This window comes from Abramis brama (assembly GCF_963993115.1).
Source record: "Abramis brama genome assembly, chromosome: 8".
In the NCBI taxonomy this organism is placed as follows: domain Eukaryota; kingdom Metazoa; phylum Chordata; class Actinopteri; order Cypriniformes; family Leuciscidae; genus Abramis; species Abramis brama.
In genome coordinates, this window is record NC_139970.1 from 29,321,278 (window position 1) to 29,338,846 (window position 17,569).

The 17,569-nt window shown below is 36.4% G+C and overlaps 1 protein-coding gene across 3 annotated transcripts in view; it reads right to left on the bottom strand.

Moving 5' to 3' along the window:
- The window catches only part of epb41l5 (erythrocyte membrane protein band 4.1 like 5), a 40,628-nt gene extending 23,796 nt beyond the window's left edge, over positions 1–16,832 (bottom strand). For all 3 annotated transcript variants that reach the window (XM_084121493.1, XM_084121494.1, XM_084121492.1), the window contains exons 1-7: positions 16,642–16,832; positions 15,540–15,744; positions 7,521–7,625; positions 1,578–1,620; positions 1,017–1,095; positions 887–931; positions 467–519 (exon numbers count right to left, since the gene is read on the bottom strand). In XM_084121493.1, the coding sequence (XP_083977619.1) occupies positions 467–519; positions 887–931; positions 1,017–1,095; positions 1,578–1,620; positions 7,521–7,625; positions 15,540–15,719 (505 nt within the window). In that variant the 5' untranslated portion in view covers positions 15,720–15,744; positions 16,642–16,832. The remainder of the gene's footprint in view (positions 1–466; positions 520–886; positions 932–1,016; positions 1,096–1,577; positions 1,621–7,520; positions 7,626–15,539; positions 15,745–16,641) is intronic.
- Positions 16,833–17,569: the final 737 nt, after the last annotated feature.

The window sequence follows — 17,569 nt, forward strand, 5'->3', positions numbered from 1 at the left end:
ACATGACCCTCAAAACTTGAGATTACATGACCGTGTTACTAAAACAGCTCAAATTAAAACAAGTTGCTAAATGCCAGCAGAGTGTTGTGCATTTATGTAGAAGATCACAGCACAGTTGGAACAGGGGGATTATAAGCCCTTGCTTTACGACCCACACTAATGAGCCGTCATTTACTTTTCAGAATGAAAGAGAAATCTTTTAAAAACATTGTCACGTAATGATGAAAACTCAGCTTTGCCATCACAGGAATAAATTACACTTTAAAATATTTTTACATAAAAAACACAATATTATTTCACAACATTACATTTTATAGTATTTTTAATCAAATAAATGCAGTCTTGATTGGCATAAGAGACTTTCAAAAACAACAAAATCTTACAAACCCCAAACTTTTGAACAGTAGTATAAATCATAGTATTTCTGAACTGATTTAAAAAAAAAACATTCAGTTCTGTCACTTACCCTGTAGAGCATACGCAGCCAACTCCACTGCTGTGTCAAACGAGCACTCCAACCTAGATTAAACAAGATGATCGAAGCATATTTACTAAAAGCCTTCATAAAAAGCATTTTACAAAGTGTTTCGTTACAGTGAGAAATGTATCACAGATTCTGTTACATGTAAAAGGTTTTTGCTGCAATGCCCTTAATACCACTGACTGCATAGTTTCGAAATACAATTTTAAATTCTAAAATCAGTGGCAGAAAGAAAAAAACCAATATAACCAGTATATATTGGGGCCACTGTATGTTTAAGAATGGAAATGTGTCAGTACAGACAACCGATTGCTCAAAAATACATAAAACTTTAAAATAAATAATAGTAATAATAATTAGACAAATGTGAGGATGCTTTGGCATTAAGGACACAACTTCACTTACTTTCCACTGAGAATGTCCTGCTTTAACTGTAGTACAAAAAGGTATCTACAAGAGATAATGTACATAAAAGAAATGAGTAAAACAACTGAGTGAATATTTAGTTTGTTAATGGTATAAACAGGTGATGAACCTTGTTAGCTCTTCGTGTAAGTTGTTGGGCTCTGAGGAGTAGAACTTTACTCTCATGTGGAGGCAATATGGTGGTCCGACTGAAACAAGGCACAAGGCAGAGAACATAACAGACACGTCAAACAAAGCAAAATGGCTTGTGTACAGCTTTTTGTGGTATAAAAAGTTAATGATAAAGATTGCAGAATAGAAATGGAATTTCAGGATGAACATCATTCAAGTGATGAGATACAGAGTTTCCATTTCATGGTTCATTATTACCTGCCCTTCACATACACAGTTAAGCATTAACCTTATACAAACAGTTATTTCTAAGATTACTCAGGAAGACTAACTAAAAATGTTGCTCTATTCCAAAACATTGTGAGCTTCCTACCTAGATAGTGAAATACAAGGTTGTCCACAAGGTTTTGAAACAGAGTTTCTGAGTAAATAACCATGTATCGAGTGTATCAGGCCTCTATCATATCATTGATCAAAGCACCCTTCACAATGTTGCTTATATAATCAAAACATCATTTCACAAAAAGTGAGTTCAGCAGGACAACAACATTTTACTTACTTTTGACTTGTTTTTTGATGCTTTTGGTGACATCGAGCCAATGCTGTAAAATGTAAAATAAATAAATGAAATGCGTCACTTGTTTGAGAATATGGAAAACCTTTAATTTTGTGCATACATCACTAACATTTAACAACATGTCAGGTTAAAACATTTTTTTTTTAATTTTTGGGCAAAAAGTGTTTCATACACACTAGAAAATGCTGTCCTGTCTATTGAAATGGGCTGCTATAATGGGGTGATGCATGAACAATGTGGAGGGAGGGAGAGAGGGTGGAGACACTCATGCTGATGGAAGAATATCGTGTCTCAATCTCTCCCACACATTCCTCACATGCTCTTCCCTCCCTTTGTCCATTCTATGCAAGACTCTGCACTAGCCTGAGTTCTGTCTGCTGCTCTTTAGCATATTTAATATTGTATCACTCTTAAAGTTACAGAAGTGTCAATAATGAAAGTTTTTAGAATGTGCATCCTGAAGTTCTTTTTATTCAGTTGAACAGAAGTTAATACATTATGACTATTTATTCTGCAAAATAAACCATCAGAATAGTTAAAGCAAATGAAACTGCATAAAAAATGGCAATGTTTAACAACTGTGATTAAGGAAAAGCTCCTGATTTTCAGTGATTGTAGATGAAAGCGTTGTTACTGCACAATGTAAGCAGGGAATGCACCAAATCTAGAATGCTCCTGAAATTTAAATAGATACGGCAATAAAAACAGCATCCAAAACTGTCAGGAATTTTGGGAGTTGTGTTTGACTCAAACCAAATCATGAAGAACACCCAGTCATGAGGACTGCCATACAACATCAGGCAATGTGTTCAGTCTTGATGATCCTAGGAGTGGATGTTAAACTCTTCTTGTCTCACTTCAGTGGCTGCCAGTCACTGCCCGCATCAAGTTTAATACACAAGGTTTAGTAGCCCCCCTACCTCCAACTAACTCCCCTGAAAAATCGACTTTGTGAAATGCTGTAGTATCCTTTATTTTTAAGCAGCTTGGATAACAGTGTGCAATAAATGAATAAAAGCAAAATGTAAATCAACAAAGCCTTTTACTAGTGATTCACCGAAATGAAATTTCTGGCCCGAAACCGAAACTTAAAGATGCATTTGGCCAAAAACAGAAAATGTTTTAAAATATATTTTTTTTGTATAATTGTATTAATATTTAACTTTTTAATTCATTTCATGAATTGTACCTATACACAAATTAAAACTTTCAGAAAATGAAAAAGTTTATTTAATAATCAATTAATTAAAGGTAAAGTATGTAGTTTCTGCGACACTAGTGGCTCCTAGCGGAATTAAATAAATACAACATATTTTGCAAACGCCCCTTTCACGTGTATTAGCCAATGAACAATAAACTGGTTATTAAGAGAATGTATATTAATACAAATCTTACATCACCTTTAATCAAATTTATTTAATAACAGGGAACTACACTGCGACCAAAATGGTCGCATATGCGACCTTTTGAAATGCCATTGCGACCCTAATTTTGAATGGGTCGCAAATGTATCACTGATTATTTTTGTACCTATGTTTTAGGCAATATGCTATGATTTACTATGAGCATTTATTAAAACAGAAATGTGTATTTTAAGAATACGTTTTATAACGTGCTCTGAGCATTGAACACATCAAGTTGGCTTCAGCCCCGCGACCGTTACTTAGATTAAAACGTACCATTGTATCAGTGCTGCGCGAGCTCTCTCTCTCTCACAAATACAGACGCGAGCACACAGAGAGAGGAGATAATTGTAAAATGAAAATTGACGGGCTATAGTTTAAATTTTGTTCTTGCTTGTTTTTTTTTTCTGTCAAAATGTCAGAAAGCATTTTGTATTAGCCTATCCATCCGTGTTTTTAAAATTCGTTAAATGACGGACGTTTTACAACACAGCCCTCGTTATATGTCGGATTCGTCTAACTTAGCCTACTTGATATTATTTTTAGAATAAGTGATTCGTTATGCTATTATTGGACTCCTGTCTATTCATTGTCAACTGTTTTCTATAAATATGTTTGTATTGGCTAACATTTATGCAGCTAATGCGTGTCCTGTTTAAAATGTGCAATGTTCAAACGCAAAGACAGCATGTCACAAATAGAAGCTCTTTTTCCTGTGCTATTTAGTATCATATTTGGATATTTGAATAATAAATTAAGTAGCCTATCTTAATTGTACACCTGTTTTTTTTTTTTTTTTTTTTTACTGTTTTCTAGGGGTTTCTTAATTTTAGACAAGTTGACCAGCACACATTATATGCAATGCAATGCAATATAATGCATGTGTGTCCTATCTGTGACATATTTTGCACACAGGTAAAGGTGCCCAACATAAGTAATTTCTAAAGTAAAAAAAAAAGAAAATATCATTTTGGAAAATATCTCTTTATTTGATTATCAGTAAATTTGTTTTCTATACAGAGATATCGGTATCGGCCATAACAGCAATATTAATATCGGTTATTATCGGTATCGGCCACAATTTTCACATCGGTGCATCACTACTTAAGAGTTCAGGAGTCTGCCCATCTGTGCCAACCATAGCATGTTGAAATCCATTTTGCACTTTATTGTGTACTGTATTTTCTATTGCAGTAAATCTATCCCAACCAATGTTAAAGAAAACAAAAACAAGAAGGCATGTTGTTTAAAAGATGGCAAGTAAAATAAAAAGCACATCTGTATGCAATACAGTTTCATTATTGTTCATTATTATCCAGAGCGGCTTACTATAAATAATTTGTGCGACCAAATCATGTTTTGCGCCAGTAACTGAAAGTAGCGCAAGTGCCACCAGTGGAAAAGGTTAGTGTAGTTCCCTGAATAATCAACACTCAAAAAAATTTTATTTCACAAGATACAATTTTTTAATTTTTACATAAGACAATTTCTATATAAACTTTTTATATCAACAGAAATTACTTTCTACTCAAATTTGTTGGAGAAATATAAACATTTAAACAATTGTTGTAATAATTTCTTTTCAAGACAGATTTATTTAAACATACAATTGGATAAAATCATCTGATAAATGAATAAATGTAACTGTACATACATTAAAAATAAATATATCACTAACAGGTTAACTAAAAATATAATGAATATGTAGCCTAATACAGCACGCTGCTCTCCATAAATATTTCTCTAGGTAACTAATAAGATATGGACATTGAATGGCTTGCCTGACGTAAATGTAACATTACATTGAAATATTCTAATAGGGCTGTGTATAGCCAAGAATCTGGCAATGATACAGGGGTTACGATACAATATATTCATTGACAAACCAACGTGTCTCGTATCTTCTAAACAATAAATTATACACCATTTATTTTTTATATAAATTAATACAAATATTAGATTTTTTTTATTTTTAATTAATGCAGTATATGTAATTTAAAAATAGCCAGATTAGCACTATCTGGTTTACGGAATAAATAAAATCAAATGTCATACCATAGTATAGATGGCTGTATAGGCCTATTTTTAAACAGGGTTGTTCATATTCTTGTTACATAATGACTTACTTTTTTTAGGTATTGCATTTGGGTGTTTAGAAATTATCAAAGACTACTTATGGTCAGATGTAATTTTTTTGTTTAAAGGTGCACTGTGTATTTTTTAGCGGCATCTAGTGGTGAGGTTGCTGATTGCAACCAACAGAAGTTACGGTGGCCGACAGGAAAAGATGTTGTCTGAGACAGCAGAGAGTAGCCAGTTAAAGGTGCTCTAAGCGATGTAACGCGTTTTTTAGGCCAAAACATTTTTTGTCACATACAGCAAACATCTCCTCACCATCCGCTAGCTGCCTGTCCCCTGAAAACACTGTAAAAAACGTGGTCTCTGTAGACACCCCAGGCTCCACAAACGGCATGAAAAACAAACTGGGCTAACCTGCACCACGGAACATAACTTCGGATGAGACGTTAAACCGAGGTCCCGACTCTCTGTGGTCATTAAAAATCCCAGGATGTCTTTCGAAAGAGTAGGGGTGTAACCCCGGCATCCTGGCCAAATTTGCCCAGTGGCCTCTGTCCATCATGGCCTCCTAATCATCCCCATACACTGATTGGCTTCATCACTGTCTCCTCTCCACCAGTAAGCTGGTGTGTGGTGGGCGTTCTGGCGCAATATGGCTGCCGTCGCATCATCCAAGTGGATGCTGCACATTGGTGGTGGTTGAGGAGATTCCCCCTTCTATGTAAAGCGCTTTGAGTGCCAAGAAAAGCGCTATATAAATGTAATGAATTATTATTATTATTATTATTATTATAACAAACTGTTCCAGCCAAGAAGGATTTGGGGGCGGGGTTTGGGGGGTTAGTGCGCGGATGAGGAGGAGGGAGGGTCTAGCTAGCCTCCGTTTTGTTTGACAATACTTTAAACGTCAACAAGAAGTGACGTCACCCAACATCGCTTAGAGCACCTTTAAGCAATGAGGTTTCTTTACAAAGATAAATTAAGAAATTAAATTAGGTTTACTTAATTATTCAGTAAAACGATGTTATTGCGAATATTATTGTTACTTGTTCATCATTGAGTCAGTGTTTTATTCGCTGACTTCAGCTAGCTTCTTTATACAAAGAACAACATAGTGACGAAACGCGTTTGTCCGTTTAGGGCTACTGTAGAAACATGTCGGCGCAAAATGGCTATTTCAATGTAAGGGGACCCACGGTGTACGTAGATAGAAATGGCTCATTCTAAGGTAATAAAAAAACATAACGGCTCATTATGTAAGGTCTTTATATACCACTGAAAACAGTTATGTATATGATATTGCATTTCTGTCAATAGATCCTCCTAAATATTACACAATGCACCTTTAAAACGTTGTTGAATCTTCTGGCTCCACTAACTGTCTCTAACTGAGCATTTGATCTCACTCTGCCTCTCTCTGTGTGTGTGTGTGTGTGTGTGTGTGTGTGTGTGTGTGTGTGTGAGAGAGAGAGTGAGTGAGTGAGTGAGTGAGTGAGTGAGTGAGTGAGAGAGAGAGAGAGAGAGTGAGAGAGAGAGAGAGAGAGAGAGAGAGTGAGAGAGAGAGTGAGAGAGAGAGAGAGAGAGAGAGAGTGTCTTTTTTACACTCTTGATGGTTTACAGTTTAACCCATGAATTGCTGTGTGGTTTTGCCTGCATTAAAGGATAATCAATCTCTTAGGCCTTATTCAAAGTACAGCGAGAGCGATTAGAGGGCAGATGGCCCATATGTTTTCGAATCGCGGTACTTTAATGTCATACACCAAACGGTTTGCGCAGCACCGCTTCATGTTGAACACACCTGGTACTTCGTTTCTAAATGAATTCAATGATTCAATGGCCCATTCACAAAGAGAGCCATTTACATCCTTCCAGAATGAATCAGCTTTTGAACAAATCAAATGAATGACTCAATAACTTATTCATTTAGACATTTATCGCCACCTTAGTGGCAGGTTTTGTTTCTTATTTAGAGTATCACTTCATTAAAAAATAATTCAATATTTTTGGGTTAGTTTGCCCAAAAATTTTAAATCTGTTTATTTACATTTACTCCCTCATGTCGTTTCAAATCTGGATGACTTACTTTATTTTGTGTAAAATAAAAGATGATATTTAACTGTATATAACTGAATATATAACTGTTTAGGTCTGTAAATATATCTAAAAAAAAAAACAAGGCCCTTTGTAGCCTAAAAGTTTGTGTGTGCTAAATTCTGTTAAATCAAATAAAATACTTCTTTCTAAAGCTACTTCTCTAGTCTATTTCTCATTTAACACAATAATTTCTCAGCCAAATTTTATGTGAGATTAATTTGATATATTTAATACAGCGCTTTATACAAAATAGATTGTTAGTAATTAACATGAAATTATCATAATAATCAGATGATCATATATCAAAGCAAATTTTGCATCCACTTTCTAGAAATCCTTTCGTTCTTACCGGGACTTGGGCAGAATCCATGAAGCGCAGTCCAAAGTAATCTTTCTCGACAACGTCCAGGTGATACATGATCTGCTCAAATAGCTCTGCACCTTTGGCTTTTTTCTGTAGAGAGAGAGAGAGAGAGAACATGATTTAAATACTAACAGTCAATAGTGGGTTTCAGGCGTTTAAACTTACATTATGTAATATTAAGTATTTATGCAGGCTTTATTTGTGATTGTCAAAAAATCTAAAGCAAAACCTTTAGGCCGTGTGTCCACCAAAGCATTTTTCCCGAGGCTAGTGTATTTTCCCAATTGTTTTCAATGGGAGCGCTGCGTTTTTAAAACGCCAGCAGCATAACGAGGTGCTGTCTATTTCACACTGAGCACTTCTAAGTTTTTTTACCGGTCGCCGAGAGTTGAAGATTGTTCAACTTTGGGTAAAATGCAGAGCTCATCACTTGTCACTTTTTACCCAAGCGTCCAATCACAGTGGAGGAGGAGCGGGACAAATACAACACTGACCAACCGCCACATCCTGCTTGTACAACGCCAACAGATGGCATCAACAAGCATAATAACGGAACAAAATAATTTAAAACAAGAGCCAGAGCAAATAGACATTGCATCGACATTTTTAATATAGAAACAATACAGAAACAAACTATTTGTGATATTAGATACTAGTAACACTTTCGAGGATATTCCGTATCAGAGCAACCAAAGTGTCTCAACTGAAAGAAAAAAAGCGCCTAGCGTTTTCAGCTGGCTAAAAACGGTTTGGTGGACACGCGGCCTTAGATCCTTGGAATCAGTTTAAATATTCTGTTTAAATCCATTCTAAACACTCCAACCATATGGGAATATAAAAAACCTCAGCCCTTTAAGGCACAAAATCCCAATTTCCAAACTGCAAGAAGAGCTCTTCTGTCTTAACCGTGATAACTCAGCAACAGTTCAACCACTTGACTTCAACTGTGCCTGATTTCAAACCACATCTTGACAAACCAATGAGTCACAGTCTGGCTTTTCAACGAAGGAAGACCCTGACCCTTGACCACCAAAGATAGTGTCAAATATTTCACATGGTTGGATTAAAAAACAAGTGATAAATGTTACTGCAGAGACGATTAACAATGGGGCCACTTCATGGATGCTCATAAGTAAATCAGTGAGTTTTAAGTTTAAATTTCTTGATTCCAGATAATCTAATCTAAAATCTAAACAAACCCCTTTATCTTTAGTCTTACAATAAACAAAATAGTAATTTATGGACAGCTACATCCATGCTAGTATCTCCATGTATAAACTAAAGAGTGCTGACACACAAGCATCTCACCCAACTGCTTTGCTCCAAGTTGGGAAGGCCGGTTTAACCGTAGTCCAGGCGCTCAGCACCGGATGCTCACGCAGGCCCCAGTGAGTTGGCATAGTGTACAAAGCATCCCAGCGAGCTGCAAGAATGCAGACAAAGAGTCCATTGTGTGCTTGAGTGAACCCCAGGCTCAGAACTCTCATTGTTCAGCTGAGGTTTTCCAGGCTGCTAGGCCAACATACAGCCTTTGGAGGCGCAGTTACATTCCTCAGTCTGCTTCCAGCAAGCAGGACAGAAAGTAACTTCAAATATCAGATCACCGCTTCTATAATAAAAACAGCCCATTGTCAGCATTCTAAAACTATCTCTTAGATGCACTACCAAAATTAGAGCTTTAAAAAAAGAAAAGCCAATAGTCAAAATCACTAAACAAACAGGTTGACTCAGCCCTAAAGTATGCTTGTCATGATTTGTGACACTGGGCTTTCCTGTGTAGGGCTTGGCTTCACTCCTCAAGAGTTAGAGAACATACATGTCAAGCCAGAAAATTAATTGAACTTGAAACATCCACTTTCTTACTGAGCAGTGAAACATCGATTCAGCATTTATGGGTATCCAGGGTGACTGTTTGAAAGGCTTTTCCTTGGAGATGCACCAGATGGTCATTGCATGTTTGTGCAGCTTGCGAACTGTAAAGATATTTATGTCTCTTCTTTCTCAGAAGCAGAGTACTATAGAATAGGTTTGTTGTCTCTTTGTCTAGAGAGAAGCAGTGGTTTGTCTTTTGTACTTTGGTGCTTAATTTGTGTGAAGAAGAGACCAGAAAATATCAGTCTTTAAAAACAACAGGTAAGAAAAAAAAAGAAAAAAATGCCTTTTTTAAAAGCTTAGCCTATTCATTGTGGAAAAGTTTAGCATTAATGTTTGCCAAAAAAAAAAAAAAAAAAAAACTGACTTGACGCAAGTCATATGCATTTGGAAAAGCATGAGGTTGAATAAATTGATAACTTTCGCTATAAAAGTTTGTTTTTTAGACTGGAATCTGCTCATTTAATGGGTTTGTTTACTCTTGGTTATGAAGTTTGGAACAGATCAAGATCCTCTAATTTATCAGTCACCACTAGTTCAGTTTATGTTCATCATTCCCTTGTGTATGAGAGGGAATCAGATCAGAGATCAGATCAGATCAGATCAGAGGGAATCTTTAAAACAACAACAAAAAAGTAGTGCCAACTATCTGAAATAAGAACAAAACAAAAAAAAGAAGCAGATTACGATCTTAGATTTAACTACTAGCCTATGTGAATGTGAATCCCACTTGAAATCCTTGTCAAGCCTCAAAGAGGCCACCATTAGTAATCTACAGTGACCAGCCCAGAGATCGCAGTGATCCTTATCAGACGGATGAACAAAACCCAGTGCCTTCAGTAAACAGCTAACATCTATTAGGCCTTCCTCACTGCATTAATAAATAAAAATGTAACACAATGAAATCTTTGGGTGCAAGACCACATAAGGGACTAAAATTGATGCCTCAAAACCAAATATATTTAAGCCTTTAATATAAGCTGACCTCAACCATGAAAGAGCTCCAAATCATCACATGTACAAAAAAGAAAAAGAGTCTAAAAACAGTTTGCAATATTAAGACATGACCACACTATGTTGCATTCAGAAAGTGGAGTCTGAATGGGTTGCAAACCACAGACAATTAGTCATTATTATTGGTGCAAGATCACTATGGTTATTTTAAAATATGGGTAGTTTACGCAATTAAAATGACAACAGATGAAATACCAAGGGAACTTATACTAGATTTGTTATACAGTAATACAGGTAGCACATAAATGTGCACATATTAACACAAACAACTAAAATGCACTAAAACATCAGTTAATGGAAATACTGAACTTTAGTTAGGAATGGAGATCAGAAACGCAATAAACTGAATTTAACAACACACTCAGTCATACATCATACCTAACACATTCAGGTGGAGGTCAGAGAAAATCCTGCCAGAGGCTCAACCACAGCGTAAACAAAGGCATTAAGAAGCTGAGGGGGATCAAGTCATTCACTGTCCACACAGCAGAGTCCTGCGAGCGGGACGGGTCAACCGCTAATATTTGATGTAACGGGTGGAATAATATTTATGTTGTCATTTGTGGTGCAGGTCGGGAATCAATAGGCATGGGCGGACTGCGGGTGCAATAGCCAAGACTATTTTGACTCAGTTCGGTACCCACTTGATAGGCAGCTGCTTTCAGACGGTCCTGTGCTTATTTGTGTTCACACTCCGTAGAATTCTCTGAAGAATTAGAGGTTTCTAATTACAACGCGATTTGCAGCGTTGAGCACTGGCGTTTGCGCGCTGCAACTGAAGTGATTGACAGCTTCAGTCATTAAAGGAGCGCTTATTGCTCACTTTCTGTATATAATCTATTCGCAGATTTAAATGCAGAGTGAATCCGCTAAAATATCCCTGATATTAAATGACAGTAAAGGCTCATATTTGGCTATATGTCCTTTTAATTTATAGAGACCTCTAAGCATCTGTATAGCCTATTGTTTGATTTATGCACATTAGCCTGTAGGGCAGAATGTTCACATATAGGCAAAAGTTTTGTATTGTTTACATGACAGATGCACGTTCTCATCCTTTTTTCTTTTAATTATTACAGTGTAGTAGGGCTGTCACTTTACGTTCGAAAATCGATTGCACAATCGATCGGACCAACCAACGCAAGTTTCGAAAACGAAAATAGGGAATCGATTTTAACGGTCTTTTCTCGGAGCGCGTTCAGCTCGTCACGATACGCCCACACGTCACACAGCAACTGCAGGCTCTGACAAACACACATAACAGCAAATTATACTGCTGCATAATGTGTCTCTTTTTACAACAAAACTGTGAATTCTGCCGGTATGCAGACAGTCTCATGCAAACAGATACAGATTCGGGCTACGGGTCTGCAATCGCCTATGCAGGTGAAATTTGTTTGACATTTCTAATCGTAAACACAGCCATGTTGAAGCCTGCAGTAATGTTTTTCATTGATGTTATGGCAGTCCACTCAGCTTATTGTTTTTCGAGAATGTTACACTCCTGCTTGTCATTGTGCACGAAACTTCAAGCCAATAAATCATCAGGAATATTTGCTCACTTGTGCGTGTCTCAAGCGTCCTCTTTACGTTCGTCCTAATGCCTGTTAGTTGTCCGTGGATTTGCCCATATTTGGCGTTTAATATGGAAACGTCTTTAGACATGGAAAATCGATTTTACAATCGATTCAATGAACACTTATGTCTCAAAAATCGAACAGGATTTTTTCACAAAAGTGACAGCCCTATTACGGTGTTGGGCTGCATGTCTATTATTCTTAAATGCATCAACTCTAATGTTGGTTTGATTGCTTGCGTTACATGAGAAAATAAATAATTCTTGTCTACCTGATGCAGTAGATTTAATGCGGGTACTCTTCTGGGTCGCGGCCTTTATGTCAAACGGGTCGGGACAGGTATGGGTTTACCAAACAAACATGTCCCTTGCAGGATTCTGCCACACAGTCCAATGACCCCATGCTACTAGGGCTGAAACGATTCGTCGACATTATCAAAAAAAAAAAAAAAGTGTCGACAAATATTTTTTGTTGTGGAATACAGTGTAAGATACATTGCAGAGCAAAGAGGACACAGACAACTCGCCAACAGATAAGACAGAGCAGATTACTTTTGATATCAAATAAAGTCTCAGCTTTTGAATTCTGTCAATTTTCCTACAGAATTCAAACAATAAATGTGGTTTTGGCGCTCTTTAATGGTGGCGTGACAGATCACTGTAGCAGTTCAAGCGGCACGTGTCGTGAACCTATCATCTCTTCCTCTTTACTACTATTACAGGACAAAATAAACATGAACGAACATCAAAAAGTATGTTGAAAGTTACAGTACAATTGAAATTAATCATCTCTCATGTAAATCACTTAATCAGTGTTTCAACCGCAGAAAGACGTTAATAAACAGCTTGTAAACAATGTCACAGAATGTTACCTTTACCTCAGGAAAACCATTTAGTGACCATAAACTCGATAGTTAAAGGAGCTGTATGTAAGAAATGTATTTCAATTAATCATAAAATGGCCCTGATATGTCACTAGACATTAAGAAATCATGTTCATTTCAACATCACTGACAACAGTAGTACGGCCAGGATATTGTCATTTAAAAAGTGAAGTTGCAGCCCTCAACTGATGTTGATGTTGTCATCTTGTGTTTTGGCCTGAAGCGCCACCCTCCACCTATCTACCAATCACGAAGTCAGTAGTGTTTCGGCATCCGGGTTGCCAGCTCAGCTCTAGTTACCACAGCTGCAGCTACAAACGTTCCTGCTGGATCCTGCAGCCTATCTGGCAACCTCGAGTCAGGGGGAGGGGGAGGGGATACACCGCTCTACAGTAATTTGAAAGTGATTGCAGTACCAGTTTTGGCCACAATCTTACATACGGCTCCTTTAATAATAAAAAAAGAACTCTAGACGAGCATTTTTCTAAAAGAATATGCACAATATTACATATTCATATTTTTAATCATTAAAAAGTTTTACAATTTCCAGACTTAACAAAAACACAGTACCACTCATTGTAACAGTTGGACTATTGATGACTTCTGAGGAGGAAAGAAAACCTGATGGAGATTCAGGTTCGAAATTCATTAAAAATACATTATAAAAAGCTGAGGTGATTTCCTTGTTTTATTTATTAGTTAAAATAGGTATAAACTCAATATTGTAACTAACTGCAAAAGTGGAATAATTGATCAAAGCCTAATGATTAATCAGGGAAATAAATCAATGATTAGTCAATTAACTGTTCCAATAATCATTAGTTTAATCGATTATCAAAATAATCGTTTGTTGCAGGTTTTTGGTGACTTAAAGCATATTATCATCCAGTGTCACTAATAAGTTATTGTTCGCCCAAGTGTCCTGCATTGTTTCGCAAAAATCACGTCTGCTAACCAGCAACAGAGAAATGACCAGGTGGTCACCCTATATAGTGTTAATATCACACTCAATGATGAACAAAACTCAACTTTATTCAGAGGCCCAAACTGAGCAAGAATATGCAATTCAAATCAAATATTATTTATAAGTCCAAAAGTAAGATAATTGTCTGATAGCTTGTAAATCAATTAGATTTTTATAACAGTTACAATATAGCAGACTACTTACATAAAATGCTTATTATGAATATCAGTTGTCACTACATAATATATAAATGCTTAGTTTTGATGAGAAAAGCTCTCTAGTTTTATTTGGGGGCAAAACATATGCAATGAAATGCAATGAAATACAATGAAGGTTGAGAGATGTATAAATAATCATTCCTCAAAAGCCTATTGGCTCATATTTAATTCACACAAGCTAACATCATTTTTCTAAAAAAGGATGTATGGGTAATCAAGCAAACCTCTTTAGTCCATTAAATGTTTATCTTGAAATATTAATAACAATATAAAAGTTATTAGCCTATGTTTACTTTCACAGCAAAAAGACGTGTACCACAAACTAAAGGTAGACATTTTTGGATTGATACTAAAAGGCCTTCTTTCTTTTTTTTTTGCAAAAAAAAAAAAAAAGACTATCAATCTGACGATAGAATCAGGTTTTTTTCTGCATTTAAAAAAATATTTAAATATTAGTCCTGCCAAAGATTAATTTGATGATAATATGACAATACCTGCCATTCTGAAGAACCAGTACCCGCTGATAGTCAGCTACTTTAAAACGCTCCCGTGATTATTTGTGTAAGCACTCCATGAAGTGTGTCAAAGGTTTCTATTTACAATGTGTTTTTGCAGCGTTTAGCTTTGTAGCGAATCACAGACATATCTGTTGAGTGTGTGAACTCAATGGTCAATCAGATGTTTAAATTAGTCAAAATGGTGTTTTTTTGTTCGGCGCAAGTTTTGCCAGCTTCTGAATCATTTCATTATAACCAACGAAGTATAAACACAGTGTCAATAAGTGATTCATTGCACAGCGCAGAGAGCTTCATTGCTAACGGGAGTTTTTGCATCAAATATGATACAATGTAGGCTTTATTCTGTCAAGATGCACTTGTAGGAAAAATGGCCGAAAACCCTCAGCTTGAACACAGCTTCTCATTTCACATGCTAAGACAGAGTAAAGTCATTAAGACACAATAGCAAAAGGTTGAGGGTGGAAATGGTACTGAAAACATAAATTATGAGTGTTCAGCACAAATAAGTTTTAAGTGGATGTGATAAGTAAAAAAGCTTCTTTGAAGGAATTCCTAATCTTAACATAATTACAAAGCTGAGAGTAAAGACTTCTCATTTGTCAAGTAACAAGTGCTAAGCACATCTGTAGTCACTAAACAGTGATGTCTAGTTTCACTCTCTCAGGTTTTCAGCCTCAAACAGCAACGGACAATGGAGAGCTTTCTCTCTGGCATACTGTCTGGAGTATCTGTCAAAGTACAGGCTGAAAACTGATGCCGATTCAACCTTGAGCTTCAATCAAGGACACCTTTTAACTTGAGCAACTCAAGAAAAACAAATCACAACTCAATCAAAAAAAGAGTGCATCACAACAAGTACAACTGTTAAGAACACTGAAACTGACTAAACAAATAGGTCTGTTTATGAAAACCATAGTAAGCCAAACACTGTGCAACACTTGTGCATTAGTCTACTCACCGGCAAGTCAACACTGACATCTGTGCCATCTAACAAAGAAACTCGGCAGGTGATGATGGACTTGGCATCTCCAGCAGCAGGGATGTGTGTTGTGGCTCGCTGGGCTTCCCGGAGTCGAGCTTTCTCTGCATGTTTGCGGATGGACCGCCGACCCAGAGTCCGGCGCAGGAAGCTCAGCATATTCAGGAAGATGTGTTAGTCCAGTCTGAAAGAAAGACCATCTCGGTTACACTCAGGCCAACCTCTGTGAAAATCTGAAATTGTTCTTACCACAGTAAACCTATGGTTAAGTAGCAGCAATAGAAACTAAGACTGTATTAAAATCATAGCTGGCCCCTTATTTCCTAATAAAAATTCACTTCAGTTTTTGTGTAGAATTGTACAGTAACTACTGAGTAATTTGTAATAAGACCACAGCAATAAGTAAAAAGACATCACAAGTAAAACATCAACGTCTTCTTACCATAGTTATGTCAATGAGAATATAATTTCTATAAATTAAACGATGGTATTTATAATAATAATGGTCTAAGATATTTAGAGACTAACTACAACTGCAGTTGTACTAACTGTACTAAATATACTATACTTAAATCTCCTGATTTTCCTTACAGCAAAATATCATTAAGTGTTACTAGACAGTGATCGGTTCTTTGCTGTTCCTACAAGTTATTCATTACTTTGTCTTCAAATTACACACTCGTTTTACCAACACTGAAGCACCTTTTAAGAAAATAACGGCGGACAAAACATCAAACGTTTAACGCTGCTCTCATGCGTGCACGCGCATTTTCCAAACTATTTCATGCTTCGATCAAAATTGTACCGTGCAGCTCACGATCACGCGCTGACTGACTGAACTCCACTGACACCTGTTTGCGTAAGAAATACTGCACCGACCTAACTGACATTTATTAACTATCTAAAAATTAGCGTTTAATGACACAAACAGCTAGAAATCAAAATACGGCTATACACCGGTGATTCATCTAATTTTGTTCCGATAACGTTATATATCGCGTGCACCTCCGGGACAATCGCAGTCGAGGCGCGAATCCACTTGTTGATCCTCAGTCAGACCAAAGACAAAAGCTATACTTACAACAGATTGATGAATATTCCGCCAATGAAAGAGTCCTCTAGCATCGGCTTTTATCAACAAACAACTCTGTGCTTTGAAATATCCATCTTCTAAGCCACAGTGTGGCACAGCCACCTTTTTTTTCTTTCTTGTTTTTTTAGATAAGTGTAACTGCTATTCTCCCTGCTCCGAAAGCTTGTGGGATGTGGGATGGCTGGTTTCACCTCAGGAAATGACGTCACGTAAATCCCTAAAAGTGGATTTACATTTAAAGGGACGGTGTTTTGCCGAATTCTCACAGGACTTTGTGTAACGGATCTGCATATTTCCCTTGTAAAAGGTACTGTTGTGGTACATAGTAAAATGATAAAGAGGGAACCATTGTGGACATTATTGAGTGCACTTATTCAATCTCACATTCAATCCCACTACTGGAACTGTGTTCTAGAAATACATTTGAAATTGATATGAGGGTAGGCAGGCATAGATTCAGAGGCATAAGGTACTGTAAGTATTACATACAACAATAATAAAACAATACATTGACATTTACTTTTGATACAGTACTTTTAAAAACGAGTTCCTTACAACCTTTACTTGTAACGAAGTAATATTTGACCAGTAGTATCTGTACTTTAACACAAGTAAGGAAGTGTGTACTTTGTCCACCTCTGATTATTATCAATGTTGAATGTTTTTGCTGCTTAACATTTTTATTTATTTTTTGTGTGGAAATGGTGGTACTTTTTTCAGGATTCTTTGATTAATAGAAAGTTCAATGAACAGCATTTATGTCCATTTATTAAATGTATGTATTAAACTTGTTAAAGCATTTATTAAATAGAATTTGTTTGTAACATTATGTCTTTACTGTCACCTTTTATCAATTTAATGATCAAATTCCTTGATGAATAAAAGTTTTTAATTTCTCTCTTTTAAAAAAAAAATC